The sequence below is a fragment of the Coturnix japonica genome, unplaced genomic scaffold (assembly GCF_054131305.1).
Source record: "Coturnix japonica strain WE unplaced genomic scaffold, WE-NBRP24 Scf060, whole genome shotgun sequence".
NCBI lineage: Eukaryota > Metazoa > Chordata > Aves > Galliformes > Phasianidae > Coturnix > Coturnix japonica.
The window spans coordinates 722,993-735,484 of NW_028188963.1; the positions used below are offsets into that span (position 1 = coordinate 722,993).

Here is a 12,492-nt window from a genome sequence, read left to right on the forward strand (position 1 = left end):
GGTCCCTATGTGTCTTTATGTGTCCCTATGGGTCTCTATGGGTCCCTATGGGTCTCTATGGGTCCCTATGTGTCTTTATGTGTCTCTATGGGTCTCTATGGGTCCCTATGGGTCTCTATGGGTCCCTATGGGTCCCTATGTGTCTCTATGGGTCTCTATGGGTCCCTATGAGTCCCTATGGGTCCCTATGGGTCTCTATGGGTCCCTGTGGGTCCCTATGTGTCCCTATGGGTCTCTATGTGTCTCTATGGGTCTCTATGGGTCTCTATGTGTCTCTATGGGTTCCTATGGCTCTCTGTGTCCCTATGGGTCTCTATGGGTCTCTATGGGTCTCTATGGGTCCCTATGGGTTCCCTATGTTTCCCTATGGGGTCCCTGTGGGTCACTGTGGGTCGCTGTGGGCTTTTCTATGGGTCTCTATGGGTCCCTATGGGTCTCTATGTGTCCCTATGGGGTCTCTGTGGGTGTCTATGTGTCCCTATATGTCCCTATGGGTCCCTATGGGGTTTCTGTGGGTCCCTATGGGTCTCTATGGGTTCCTATGGGTCTCTATGGGTCCCTATGGGTCCCTATGGGTCTCTATGGGTCTCTATGGGTCCCTATGGGTCTCTATGGGTCCCTATGGGTCTCTATGGGTCTCTATGGGTCCTTATGGGTCTCTATGGGTCTCTATGGGTCCCTATGGGTTCCCTATGTGTCCCTATGGGGTCCCTGTGGGTCACTGTGGGTCGCTGTGGGCTTTTCTATGGGTCTCTATGGGTCTCTGTGGGTCTCTATGGGTCTCAGTGTGTCCCTATGTGTCTCTATGGGTCCCTATGGGGTCTCTATGGGTCTCTGTGTGTCCCTGTGGGGTCTGTATCGGTCTCTATGGGTCCCTATGTGTCCCTATGGGGTCTGTATCGGTCTCTATGGGTCCCTATGGGTCCCTATGGGTCCCTATGGTCTCTATGGGTCCCTATGGATCTCTATGTTTCCCTATGGGTCTCTATGGGTCTCTATGGGTCCCTATGGGTCTCTATGGGTTCCTATGGGTCCCTATGGGGTCTCTATGGGTCTCTATGGGTCTCTATGGGGTCTCTATGGGTCTCTATGGGGTCTCTATGGGTCTCTATGGGTCTCTATGTGTCCCTATGGGGTCTCTATGTGTCTCTATGGGTCCCTATGGCTCTCTGTGTCCCTATGGGTCCCTATGGGTCTCTATGGGTCTCTATAGGGTCCCTATGGGTCCCTATGTGTCTTTATGGGTCCCTGTGGGTCACTGTGGGTCTCTATGAGTCTCTATGGGTCTCTATGTGTCCCTATGGGGTCTCTATGTGTCCCTATGGGTCCCTATAGGTCTCTATGTGTCTCTATGGGTCTCTCTGTGTCCCTATGGGTCCCTATGGGGTCTCTTTGTATCTCTATGGGTCTCTATGGGTCTCTATGGGTCCCTATGGGTCTCTCTCTATGGGTTCCTATGTGTTTCTATGGGTCCCTATGGGGTCTCTATGTGTCCCTATGGGTCCCTATGGGTCTCTATGGATCTGAATGGGCTTCAATGGGGTCCCTATGGGTCTCTATGGGTCTCAGTGGTTCCCTATGTGTCCCTATGGGTCCCTATGGGTCTCTATGTGTCCCTATGGGTCTCTATGGGTCTCTATGGGTCTCTATGGGTCCCTATGGGTCTCTCTCTATGGGTTCCTGTGTGTTTCTATGGGTCCCTATGGTGTCTTTATGTGTCCCTATGGGTCTCTATGGGTCTCTATGGGTCCCTATGAGTCCCTATGTGTCTCTATGGGTCCCTATGGGTCCCTGTGGGTCTCTATGGGGTCTCTATGGGTCTCTGTGGGTCTCTATGTGTCCCTATGTGTCTCTATGGGTCTCTATGGATCCCTGTGGGTCCCTATGTGTCCCTATGGGTCTCTATAGGTCTCTATGGGTCCCTATGGCTCTCTGTGTCCCTATGGGTCTCTATGGGTTCCTATGGGTCCCTATGGGTCTCTATGGGTCTCTATGGGTCTCTATGGGTCCCTATGGGTCTCTATGTGTCTCTATGGGGTCTCTATGGGTCTCTATGTGTCCCTATGGGTCTCTATGGGTCTCTATGGGTCCCTATGGGTCTCTGTGTGTCCCTATGGGTCCCTATGGGTCCCTATATGTCCCTATATGTCCCTATACATCCAGGTGTGGCTGTCATATACTCGGCCCCCCCCGCCGTGGGGCTGAACGTCACTGTCCGTCTGTGTGGGGCGGGGCCGGGGGGCGGGGCCGACTGTGGGGCGGAGCCTGAGGAGACCACGCCCCCTTCAGTGCACACCGACCAATGGGAGCAAGAGGAGGAGTGTAATGAGGTCAGGGGGCGGGGCTTAGAGGGGGCGGGGCCTAGAGAAAATGGCTTGTAGGGGGCGGGGCTTAATGGGGATGAGCTTAAAGTGGGCGGAGCTTTAAAAAGGGGGCGGGGCTTAATGGGGGCTTAGAGGGGGCGGGGCCTAAAGGGGAGTGGCTTAAGGGGGCGGGGCTTAAAGGGGGGCGGGGCCTAAGTGGGGATGGGGCTTAAAGGAGGAGGGGCTTAAAGGAGGCATGGCCTAAAGTGGGCGGGGCTTAGTTGTGGGCGTGACCTAAAGGTGGGCGGGGCCTAAAGTAAGCGTGGCTCAAAGGGGGCGGGGCTTAAAGTGGGCGTGGCTTAAAGGGGGTGGGGCTTAAGGGGGAGGGGTCTATTGAGGTGGGGCTTAAAGGGGGCGGGGCTTAAAGGGGGCGGGCCCCTAGATAGGCGGGGCTTAAGGGATGCGTCTACTGGAGGCGGGGCTTAAAGGGGAGGGGCTTAACGGGGTGGGACCTAAAGGGGGCGGGGCTTAATAGGGGGCGGGGCTAAAGGGAGGCGGGACTTAAAGGGGGTGATGTCTAAAGGAGGCGTGGCTTAAAGGGGGTGGGGCCTAAAGGTGGGCGGGGCTTAAAAGGGGGGGTGGGCCAAAGGGGGCGGGGCTTAGAGTGGGCGGGGCGTAAAGAGGGATTTGGCTAAAGGGGGCGGGGCCTTTAAAGGGGGCGTGGCCTCAAATGGGAGGGGCCTAAAGTGGGTGGGGCTTAAAGGGGGCGGGGCTTAAAGTGAGCAGAACCTAAAAGGGGCGGGACCTAAAGGGGGGTGGGGCTTAAATGGGGAGGGTCCTAAAGGGGGTGGGGCTTAAAGAGGAGGGGCCTAAAGGGGGCGGGGCTTTAAGGAGGAGGGCCCAAAGGGGCGGAGCTTTAAAAAGGGGCGGGGCTTAAAGGTGGGTGGGGCTTAGAAGGGGCGTGGCCTAAAGTGGGAGGGGCCTGGGCAGGGCTAAAGGAGATAGGGGGGTGGGATATGGGGCTGGGTTATGTGGTGAGCTATAGGGTGTGGTTATGGGTTGATCTATGGGGCTGGCTATGGGGCAGGGTTATGGGGTGATCTATGGGGCGGCACAGCCCTGACCCCACTCTCTTTTCAGACCCAGTGCCTGGAGCCGTGGAGCATCCAATGGGAGCAGCTGGGGGCGGAGCATAAAGGAGCCGTGAGTGGGGGGATCTATGGGGCTCTATGGGTTTCTATGGGTCTCTATGGGGCTCTATGGGTTCCTATGGGGTCTCTATGGGGCTCTATGGGGTCTCTATGGAGCTCTATGGGGTCTCCATGGGGCTCTATGGGTCTCTATGGATCCCTATGGGTCTCTATGGGGCTCTATGGGTCCCTATGGGGTCCCTATGGGGCTCTATGGGTCCCTATGGGGTCTCTATGGGCCTCCATGGGGCTCTATGGGTCTCTATGGATCCCTATGGGTCTCTATGGGTCTCTATGGATCCCTATGGGTCTCTATGGGGCTCTATGGGTCCCTATGGGTCTCTGTGGGTCTCTGTGGGTCTCTATGGGGTCTCTATGGGTCTATGGGTCCCTATGGGGTCTCTATGGGGCTCTATGGATCTCTATGGGTCTTTATGGGGTTTCTATGTGTCTATGGGTCCATATGTGTCCCTATGTCTCTCTATGGGTCCCTATGGGTCCCTATGGGTCTCTATGGGGTCTTTATGGGGTCTCTATGGGTCTCTATGTGTCCCTATATGTCCCTATGTCTCTCTATGGGTCCGTATGGGGTCTCTATGGGTCCCTGTGGGTCTCTATGGGTCCCTATGGGGCTCTATGGGTCTCTATGTGTCCCTATAGGATCTCTATGTATCCCTATAGGGTCTCTATAGGGTCTCTATGTATCCCTATGGGTCTCTATGGGTCTCTGTGGGGTCTCTGTGGGTCCCTATGGGTCTCTGTTGGTCTCTATGTGTCTCTATGTGTCCCTATGTGTCCCTATGTCTCTCTATGGGTCCGTATGGGGTCTCTATGGGTCCCTATGGGTCTCTATGTGTCCCTATGGGGTCCCTATATGTCCCTATGGGTCCCTATTGTTCCCTATGTCCCTCTGACCCTTTATATCTCCCCATCCCTCAGTCTGGCTCCGCCCCCTTCCTGGGTCGCTTTGGTCACTCCCTATTGGCTGCCGCTGGCCCCGCCCCCTTTGGCCCCGCCCTCTGGCTCTATGGCGGCCTGTCCCTGCAGCAAGGCATGCTGGGAACGCTCTACAGGTCTGTCAATCAAAACCCTTTAAACCCCGCCCCCCTTTAAGCCCCGCCCCCCATTGGCCATTACACAACATAAAGCCCCGCCCCCTTTAAGCCCCTCCCCATTCTGCTCTCCCATTGGCCATTGAACCACCATTAAGCTCCGCCCCCTTTATGCTCCGCCCCCCTTTAAGCCCCTCCCCTCCTCATTCTGCTCTCCCATTGGCCATTAAACCTCATTGAGCCCCGCCCCCATTTGACCACGCCCCTTCCCATTCTGCTCTCCCATTGGCCATTGAACCACCATTAAGCTCCGCCCCCTTTAAGCCCCGCCCCCGTTGGCCATTGCACCACATAAAGCCACGCCCCCTTTAAGCCACGCCTCCTTCAAGCCCCTCCCCATTCTGCTCTCCCATTGGCCATTAAGCCACCATTAAGCCCCGCCCCCTTTAAGACACGCCCCCTTTTAAGCCACGCCCCCTTTAAGCCCCTCCCCTCCCAATTCTCTTCTCCCGTTGGCCATTGAACCACATTAAGCCCCGCCCCCTTTAAGCCCCGCCCAGCCTCTATAGCCCCGCCCACTTTCCCTTTTAGGCCACGCCCCCTTCATCGTGGCCACGCCCCCCACCCATTTAACGCCATCCTATTGGCTCTTCCTCCCCTTCTAGGCCCCGCCCCCTTTTCTCTTGGCCCCGCCCCCTTTTTCCTTATATGGGTTCCTATGGGGAATTGCATGGGGGGAAATGGGGTGGGGTTTGTGGGCGGGGCTAAAGGAAAAGGGGGCGTGGCCTATGTGTAGCCCCGCCCCCTATTGCTCCTATTGGCTCATATGGGGCCCTATGGGGTTCTATTGGGGTCTATGGGGCTCTATGGGGGTCTGTGGGGCTCTATGGGGTCCTATGGGGGTCTATGGGGTCCTATGGGGCTCTATGGGGTCCTGTGGGGGTCTACGGGGTCCTATGGGGCTCTATGGGGGTCTATTGGGGTCTATGGGGTTCCATGGGGGTCTATTGGGGTCTATGGGGTTCCATGGGGGTCTATGGGGCTCTATGGGGCTCTGTTGGTGTCTATGGGGGTCTGTGGGGTCCTATGGGGGTCTGTGGGGCTCTATGGGGTCCTATGGGGCTCTGTTGGGGTCTACGGGGCTCTATGGGGGTCTGTTGGGGTCTATGGGGCTCTACTGGGGTCTATGGGGCTCTATGGGGGTCAATTGGGGTCTGTTGGTGTCTATGGTGCTCTATGGGTGTCTGTTGGGGTCTATGGGGCTCTATGGGAGTCTGTTGGGGTCTATGGGGCTCTATGGGTGTCTGTTGGGGTCTATGGGGCTCTATGGGAGTCTATTGGGGTCTATGGGGCTCTATGGGGCTCTATGGGGCTCTGTTGGGGTCTATGGGGGTCAATGGGGCTCTATGGGGCTCTATTGGGGTCTATGGGGCTCTATGGGAGTCTATTGGGGTCTATGGGGCTCTATGGGGGTCTATGGGGCTCTATGGGGCTCTGTTGGGGTCTGTGGGGGTCAATGGGGCTCTATGGGGCTCTATTGGGGTCTGTGGGGCTCTATGGGTGTCTATTGGGGTCTATGGGGCTCTATGGGGCTCTATGGGGTCCTATGAGTGTCTATGGGGTTCTATTGGGGTCTATGGGGTTCTATTGGGGTCTATGGGGCTCTATTGGGGTCTGTGGGGCTCTATTGGGTCTATTGGGGGCTCTATTGGGGTCTGTGGGGCTCTATTGGGTCTATTGGGGTCTATGGGGCTCTATGGGGGTCTGTTGGGGTCTATGGGGTCCTATGGGGCCTGTGGGGCTCTTTGGGGCTCAATGGTGCCCTATGGGGATTTATGGGGGTCTATTGGGATCTATTGGGGTTTATGGGGCTCTATGGGGGTCTGTTGGGGCCCTATGGGGCTCTATGGGGTCCTGTGGAGTTCTATGGGGCTCTATGGGATCCTATGGGGTTCTATTGGGGTCTATGGGAGACTATTGCGGTCTATGGGGTTCTATGGGGTTCTGTGGGGTCCTATGGGGCCCTATGGGGTCCTATGGTGCCCTATGGTGCCCTATGGGTCACAGACACATAACCCTGCCCCCCTTTTATATCCCCCCCCCCAGGTTCTCCATAGGGTCATATAGGGCTCTATTAGATCTATGGGGCTCTGTGGGTTCCTGTGGGGGTCTATGGGGTTCTATGGGGCTCTGTTGGGGTCTATTGGGATCTGTTGGGGTTTATGGGGCTCTATGGGGGTTTATTGGGGTCTATGGGACTCTGTGGGGGTCTATGGGGGTCAATGGGGCTCTATGGGGCTCTATTGGGGTCTATGGGGCTCTATGGGGCTCTATTAGATCTATGGGGCCCTATGGGGCTATATTGGGGTCTATGGGGCTCTATGGGGCTCTATTAGATCTATGGGGCCCTATGGGGCTCTATTGGGGTCTATGGGGCTCTATGGGGCTCTATTAGATCTATGGGGCCCTATGGGGCTCTATGGGGTCCTGTGGGGGTCTACGGGGTCCTATGGGGCTCTATGGGGGTTTATTGGGGTTTATGGGGCTCTATGGGGGTCTGTGGGGCCCAATGGGGTTCTATTGGGGTCTATGGGGCTCTATTGGGGTCTATGGGGCTCTATGGGGCTCTATGGGGGTCTGTTGGGGTCTGTGGGGCTCTATGGGGTCCTATGGGGCTCTATGGGGCCCTATGGTGCCCTATGGGGCCCTATGGGTCACAGACACATAACCCTGCCCCCCTTTTATATCCCCCCCCCCCCAGGTTCTCCATAGGGTCATATAGGGCTCTATTAGATCTATGGGGCTCTATGGGTTCCTGTGGGGGTCTATGGGGTTCTATGGGGCTCTGTTGGGGTCTATTGGGATCTGTTGGGGTTTATGGGGCTCTATGGGGGTTTATTGGGGTCTATGGGGCTCTGTGGGGGTCTATGGGGCCTATGGGGTTCTATGGGGTTATATTGTGTTCTATGGGGTTCTATGGGGTTCTATTGGGGTCTATGGGGCTCTATGGGGCTCTATTAGATCTATGGGGCCCTATGGGGCTCTATTGGGGTCTATGGGGCTCTATGGGGCTCTATTAGATCTATGGGGCCCTATGGGGCTCTATGGGGTCCTGTGGGGGTCTACGGGGTTCTATGGGGCTCTATGGGGGTTTATTGGGGTCTATGGGGCTCTATGGGGTTCTATTGGGGTCTATGGGGCTCTATGGGGGTCAATGGGGCTCTATGGGGCTCTGTTGGGGTCTATGGGGGTCAATGGTGCTCTCTGGGTGTCTATTGGGGTCTATGGGGCTCTATGGGGTCCTATGGGGGTCTATGGGGCTCTATGGGGTCCTATGGGACCCTATGGGGCTCTATGGGGTCCTGTGGGGGTCTACGGGGCTCTATGGGGGTTTATTGGGGTCTATGGGGCTCTATGGGTGTCTGTTGGGGTCTATGGGGCTCTATGGGGTCCTGTGGAGTTCTATGGGGCTCTATGGGATCCTATGGGGTTCTATTGGGGTCTATGGGAGACTATTGCAGTCTATGGGGTTCTATGGGGTCCTATGGGGCTCTATGGGGCTCTATGGTGCCCTATGGGGCCCTATGGGGCACAGACACATAACCCTGTCCCCTTTTATGTCCCCCCCCCCCCATGTTCTCCATAGGGTCATATAGGGCTCTATTAGATCTATGGGGCTCTATGGGTTCCTGTGGGGGTCTATGGGGTTCTATGGGGCTCTGTTGGGGTCTATTGGGATCTGTTGGGGTTTATGGGGCTCTATGGGGGTCTATTGGGGTCTATGGGGCTCTATGGGGGTCTATTGGGGTCTATGGGGCTCTATGGGGGTCAATCTATGGGGCTCTATGGGGCTCTATTGGGGTCTATGGGGCTCTGTGGGGCTCTATGGTGCCCTATGGGGCTCTATGGGTGTCTATGGGGCTCCATGGGGCTCTATTGGGGTCTATGGGGCTCTATGGGGCTCTATTAGATCTATGGGGTCCTATGGGGCTCTATGGGGTCTTGTGGGGGTCTACGGGGTCATATGGGTCCCTATGGGGGTTTATTGGGGTCTATGGGGCTCCATGGGGCTCTATTAGATCTATGGGGCCCTATGGGGCTCTATGGGGTCCTGTGGGGGTCTACGGGGTCCTATGGGGCTCTATGGGGGTTTATTGGCGTCTATGGGGCTCTATGGGGCTCTATTGGGGTCTATGGGGCTCTATGGGGTCCTATGGGGGTCTATGGGTCTCCATGGGGTCTCAATGAGTCTCTATGGGGCTCTATTAGATCTATGGGGCCCTATGGGGCTCTATGGGGTCCTGTGGGGGTCTACGGGGTCATATGGGTCCCTATGGGGTTCTGTTGGGGTCTATGGGGTCCTATGGGGCCCTATGGGGCTCTATGGTTCCCTATGGGGCCCTATGGGGCACAGACACATAACCCTGCCCCCCTTTTATATCCCCCCCCCCAGGTTCTCCATAGGGTCATATAGGGCTCTATTAGATCTATGGGGCTCTATGGGTTCCTGTGGGGGTCTATGGGGTTCTATGGGGCTCTGTTGGGGTCTATTGGGATCTGTTGGGGTTTATGGGGCTCTATGGGGGTTTATTGGGGTCTATGGGGCTCTGTGGGGGTCTATGGGGCCTATGGGGTTCTATGGGCTTATATTGTGTTCTATGGGGCTCTACTGGGGTCTGTGGGGCTCTATGGGGCCCTATTAGATCTATGGGGCTCTATGGGGTCCTATGGTTCCCTATGGGGCCCTATGGGGCACAGACACATAACCCTGCCCCCCTTTTCTATCCCCCCCCCCCCCCAGGTTCTCCATAGGGTCCCAGCGTTGGACTCAGGTGTTGGCTGGGGGTCCTATGGGGAGCCCGGGACCCCCAAGTCGGGCCTTCCACGCGGCCGCCATGTTTCCCCCCAGCGGCCCCATGGTGATCCATGGGGGGCTCAGGGTGGGGGGCGGCGTGGGGGGGGACGCGTGGGAGCTGCAGCTCCATAGTCTGCAATGGAGGCAGCACCGGGTGAGTGGGGGGAGATGGGGGGAGGTATGGGGGGGTTATGGGGTTTGGGGGGGTCTTATGGGGTCTATGGGGTCTTATGGGGGTCCTGTGGGGTTCTGTGGGGTCTTATGGGGTCTATGGGGTCTTATGGGGGATCTGTGGGGGGCTATGGGGTTTGGGGGGGTCTTATGGGGTCTATGGGGTCTTAGAGGGGTCCTGGGGGGGTTATGGGGGTCTTATGGGGTCTATGGGGTCTTAGGGGGGAGCTGTGGGGTCTTATAGGGGTCCTGTGGAGTTCTATGGGGTCTTATGGGGTCTATGGGGTCTTAGAGGGGTCCTGTGGGGTTCTATGGGGTCTTAGAGGGGATCTGTGGGGTTCTATGGGGCCTTATGGGGGTCCTGTGGGGGTCTATGGGGTCTTAGAGGGGCCCTGGGGGGGGGGGGTATGGGGTTCTATGGGGCCTAGATGGGTCTTGCGGGGGGTTATGGGGTCTTAGAGGGGTTCTGTGGGGGTTACGGGGGTCCTGTGGGGTTCTATGGGGCCTTAGAGGGGTCCTGTGGGGTTCTGTGGGGTCTTATGGGGTCTATGGGGTCTTGGAGGGGCTCTGTGGGGGGTTATGGGGGCACTGAGGGGGGTTATGGGGTTTGGGGGAGTCTTATGGGGTCTATGGGGTCTTAGAGGGCATCTGTGGGGGGTTATGGGGTCTTAGAGGGGTCCTGTGGGGGTTATGGGGGGTCTTATGGGGTGTATGGGGTCTTAGGGGGGATCTGTGGGGGGTTATGGGGGTCCTGGGGGGTTTATGGGGTCTTACGGGGGTCTTATGGGGTCTATGGGGTCTTAGAGGGGTCCTGGTGGGGTTCTATGGGGTCTTATAGGGGTCCTGCGGGGGGTTATGGGGTCTTATGGGGGTCCTGTGGGGTTCTATGGGGTCTTAGAGGGGATCTGTGGGGGGTTATGGGGGTCCTGGGGGGGGTTATGGGGGTCCTGGGGGGGTTATGGGGTCTTAGAGGGGTCCTGTGGGGGTTATAGGGGTCCTGTGGGGTTCTATGGGGTCTTAGAGGGGATCTGTGGGGTTCTATGGGGTCTTATGGGGGTCCTGGTGGGGGTTATGGAGGTTCTATAGGGTTCTGTGGGGTCTTATGGGGGTTATGGGGTCTTAGAGGGGATATTGGGGGGTCTTATGGGGTCTATGGGGTCTTAGAGGGGATATTGGGGGGTCTTATGAGGTCTATGGGATCTTAGAGGGGATATTGGGGGGTCTTATGGGGTCTATGGGGTCTTAGAGGGGATATTGGGGGGTCTTATGGGGTCTTAGAGGGGATCTGTGGGGTCTTATGGGGGTCCTGGGGGGGGTTATGGGGTCTTGGGGGGGTCTTATGGGGTCTATGGGGTCTTGGAGGGGCTCTGTGGGGGGTTATGGGGGCCCTGAGGGGGGTTATGGGGTTTGGGGGGGTCTTATGGGGTCTATGGGGTCTTAGAGGGCATCTGGGGGGGGTTATGGGGGTCTTGGGGGGGGGTTATGGGGTCCTGGGGGGGGTTATGGGGTCTTGGGGGGGGTTATGGGGTCTTACGAGGGTCTTATGGGGTCTATGGGGTCTTAGAGGGGATCTGTGGGGGGTTATGGGGGTTCTCTAGGGTTCTATGGGGTCTTATGGGGTCTATGGGGTCTTAGAGGGGTTCTGGTGGGGTTCTATGGGGTCTTATGGGGGTCCTGTGGGGGTTATGGGGGTTCTATAGGGTTCTATGGGGTCTTATGGGGGTCCTGGGGGGGTTATGGGGGTTCTATAGGGTTCTATGGGGCCTTATTGTGGTCCTGGTGGGGGTTATGGGGGAGCTGTGGGGTTCTGTGGGACCTTAGAGGGGTCCTATGGGTTGAGTTCCCTATGGGGTGGGTATCCCTATGGGGTTTAGTTCTCTATGGGGCAGGGGTCCCTATGGGATGTGAGTCTCTATGGGGTGGGAACCCTATGGGGTGGGGTCTCTGTGGGGAGACAACCCTATTGGCTTGGTTTCCTATGGGGTGGGGGTCCCTATGGGTCTGGGGTCCCTATGGGGCAGGGGTCCCTATGGGGTGGGATCCCTATGGGGTTGGGTCCCTATGGGGTGGCCACCCTATTGGCCTGGGTTCCTATGGGGCAGGGGCCGCTATGGGGCAGGGGTCCCTATGTGATGTGTATCCCTATGGGTCTCTATGGGTCTCTATGGGTCCCTATGGGTCTCTATGGGTCTCTATGGGGTCTCTATGGGTCTCTGTAGGTTTCTATGGGGCAACTATGGGGTCTCTATGGGGTCTCTATGTGTCCCTATGGGCCTCTATGGGTCCCTATGGGTCTCTATGGGTCTCTGTGGGTCCCTATGTGTCTCTGTTGGTCCCTATGGGTCCCTATGTGTCTCTATGGGTGTCTATGGGTCTCTATGGGTCTCTCTATATGGGTCCCTATGGGTCTCTGTGTGTCCCTATGGGTCCCTATGGGTCTCTATGTGTCCCTATGGGTCTCTGTGGGTCCCTATGTGTCCCTATGGGTCCCTATGGGTCTCTATGGGTCCCTATGGGTCCCTATGTGTCTCTATGGGTCTCTATGGGTCCCTATGGGTCTCTATGGGTCTCTATGGGCCTCTATGAGTCCCTATGGGTCTCTATGGGTCCCTATGGGTCTCTATGGGGTCTCTATGGGTCTCTATGGGGTCCCTATGTGTCTCTATGGGTCTCTATAGGTTTCTATGGGTCTCTATGGGTCCCTATGGGTCTCTATGGGGTCCCTATGTGTCTCTATGTGTCCCTATGGGTCTCTATGGGTCCCTATGGGTCTCTATGGGTCTCTATGGGTCTCTGTGGGTCTCTATGTGTCCCTATGGGTCTCTATGGGTCTCTATGGGTCTCTATGGGTTTCTATGGGTCTCTATGGGTCTCTATGGGTCTCTATGGGGTCTCTATGTGTCTCTATGGGTCTCTATAGG

At 57.0% G+C, this 12,492-nt stretch overlaps 1 protein-coding gene across 1 annotated transcript in view; it reads left to right on the forward strand.

Annotated features, from left to right (window-relative positions):
• The window catches only part of LOC146751942 (multiple epidermal growth factor-like domains protein 8), an 80,315-nt gene that overhangs the window by 30,868 nt on the left and 36,955 nt on the right, over nt 1-12,492 (forward strand). Inside the window, exons 8-11 of the mRNA XM_085533455.1 lie at nt 2,164-2,330; nt 3,444-3,506; nt 4,433-4,566; nt 9,347-9,554. Coding sequence (XP_085389581.1) covers nt 2,164-2,330; nt 3,444-3,506; nt 4,433-4,566; nt 9,347-9,554 — 572 coding nt within the window. The remainder of the gene's footprint in view (nt 1-2,163; nt 2,331-3,443; nt 3,507-4,432; nt 4,567-9,346; nt 9,555-12,492) is intronic.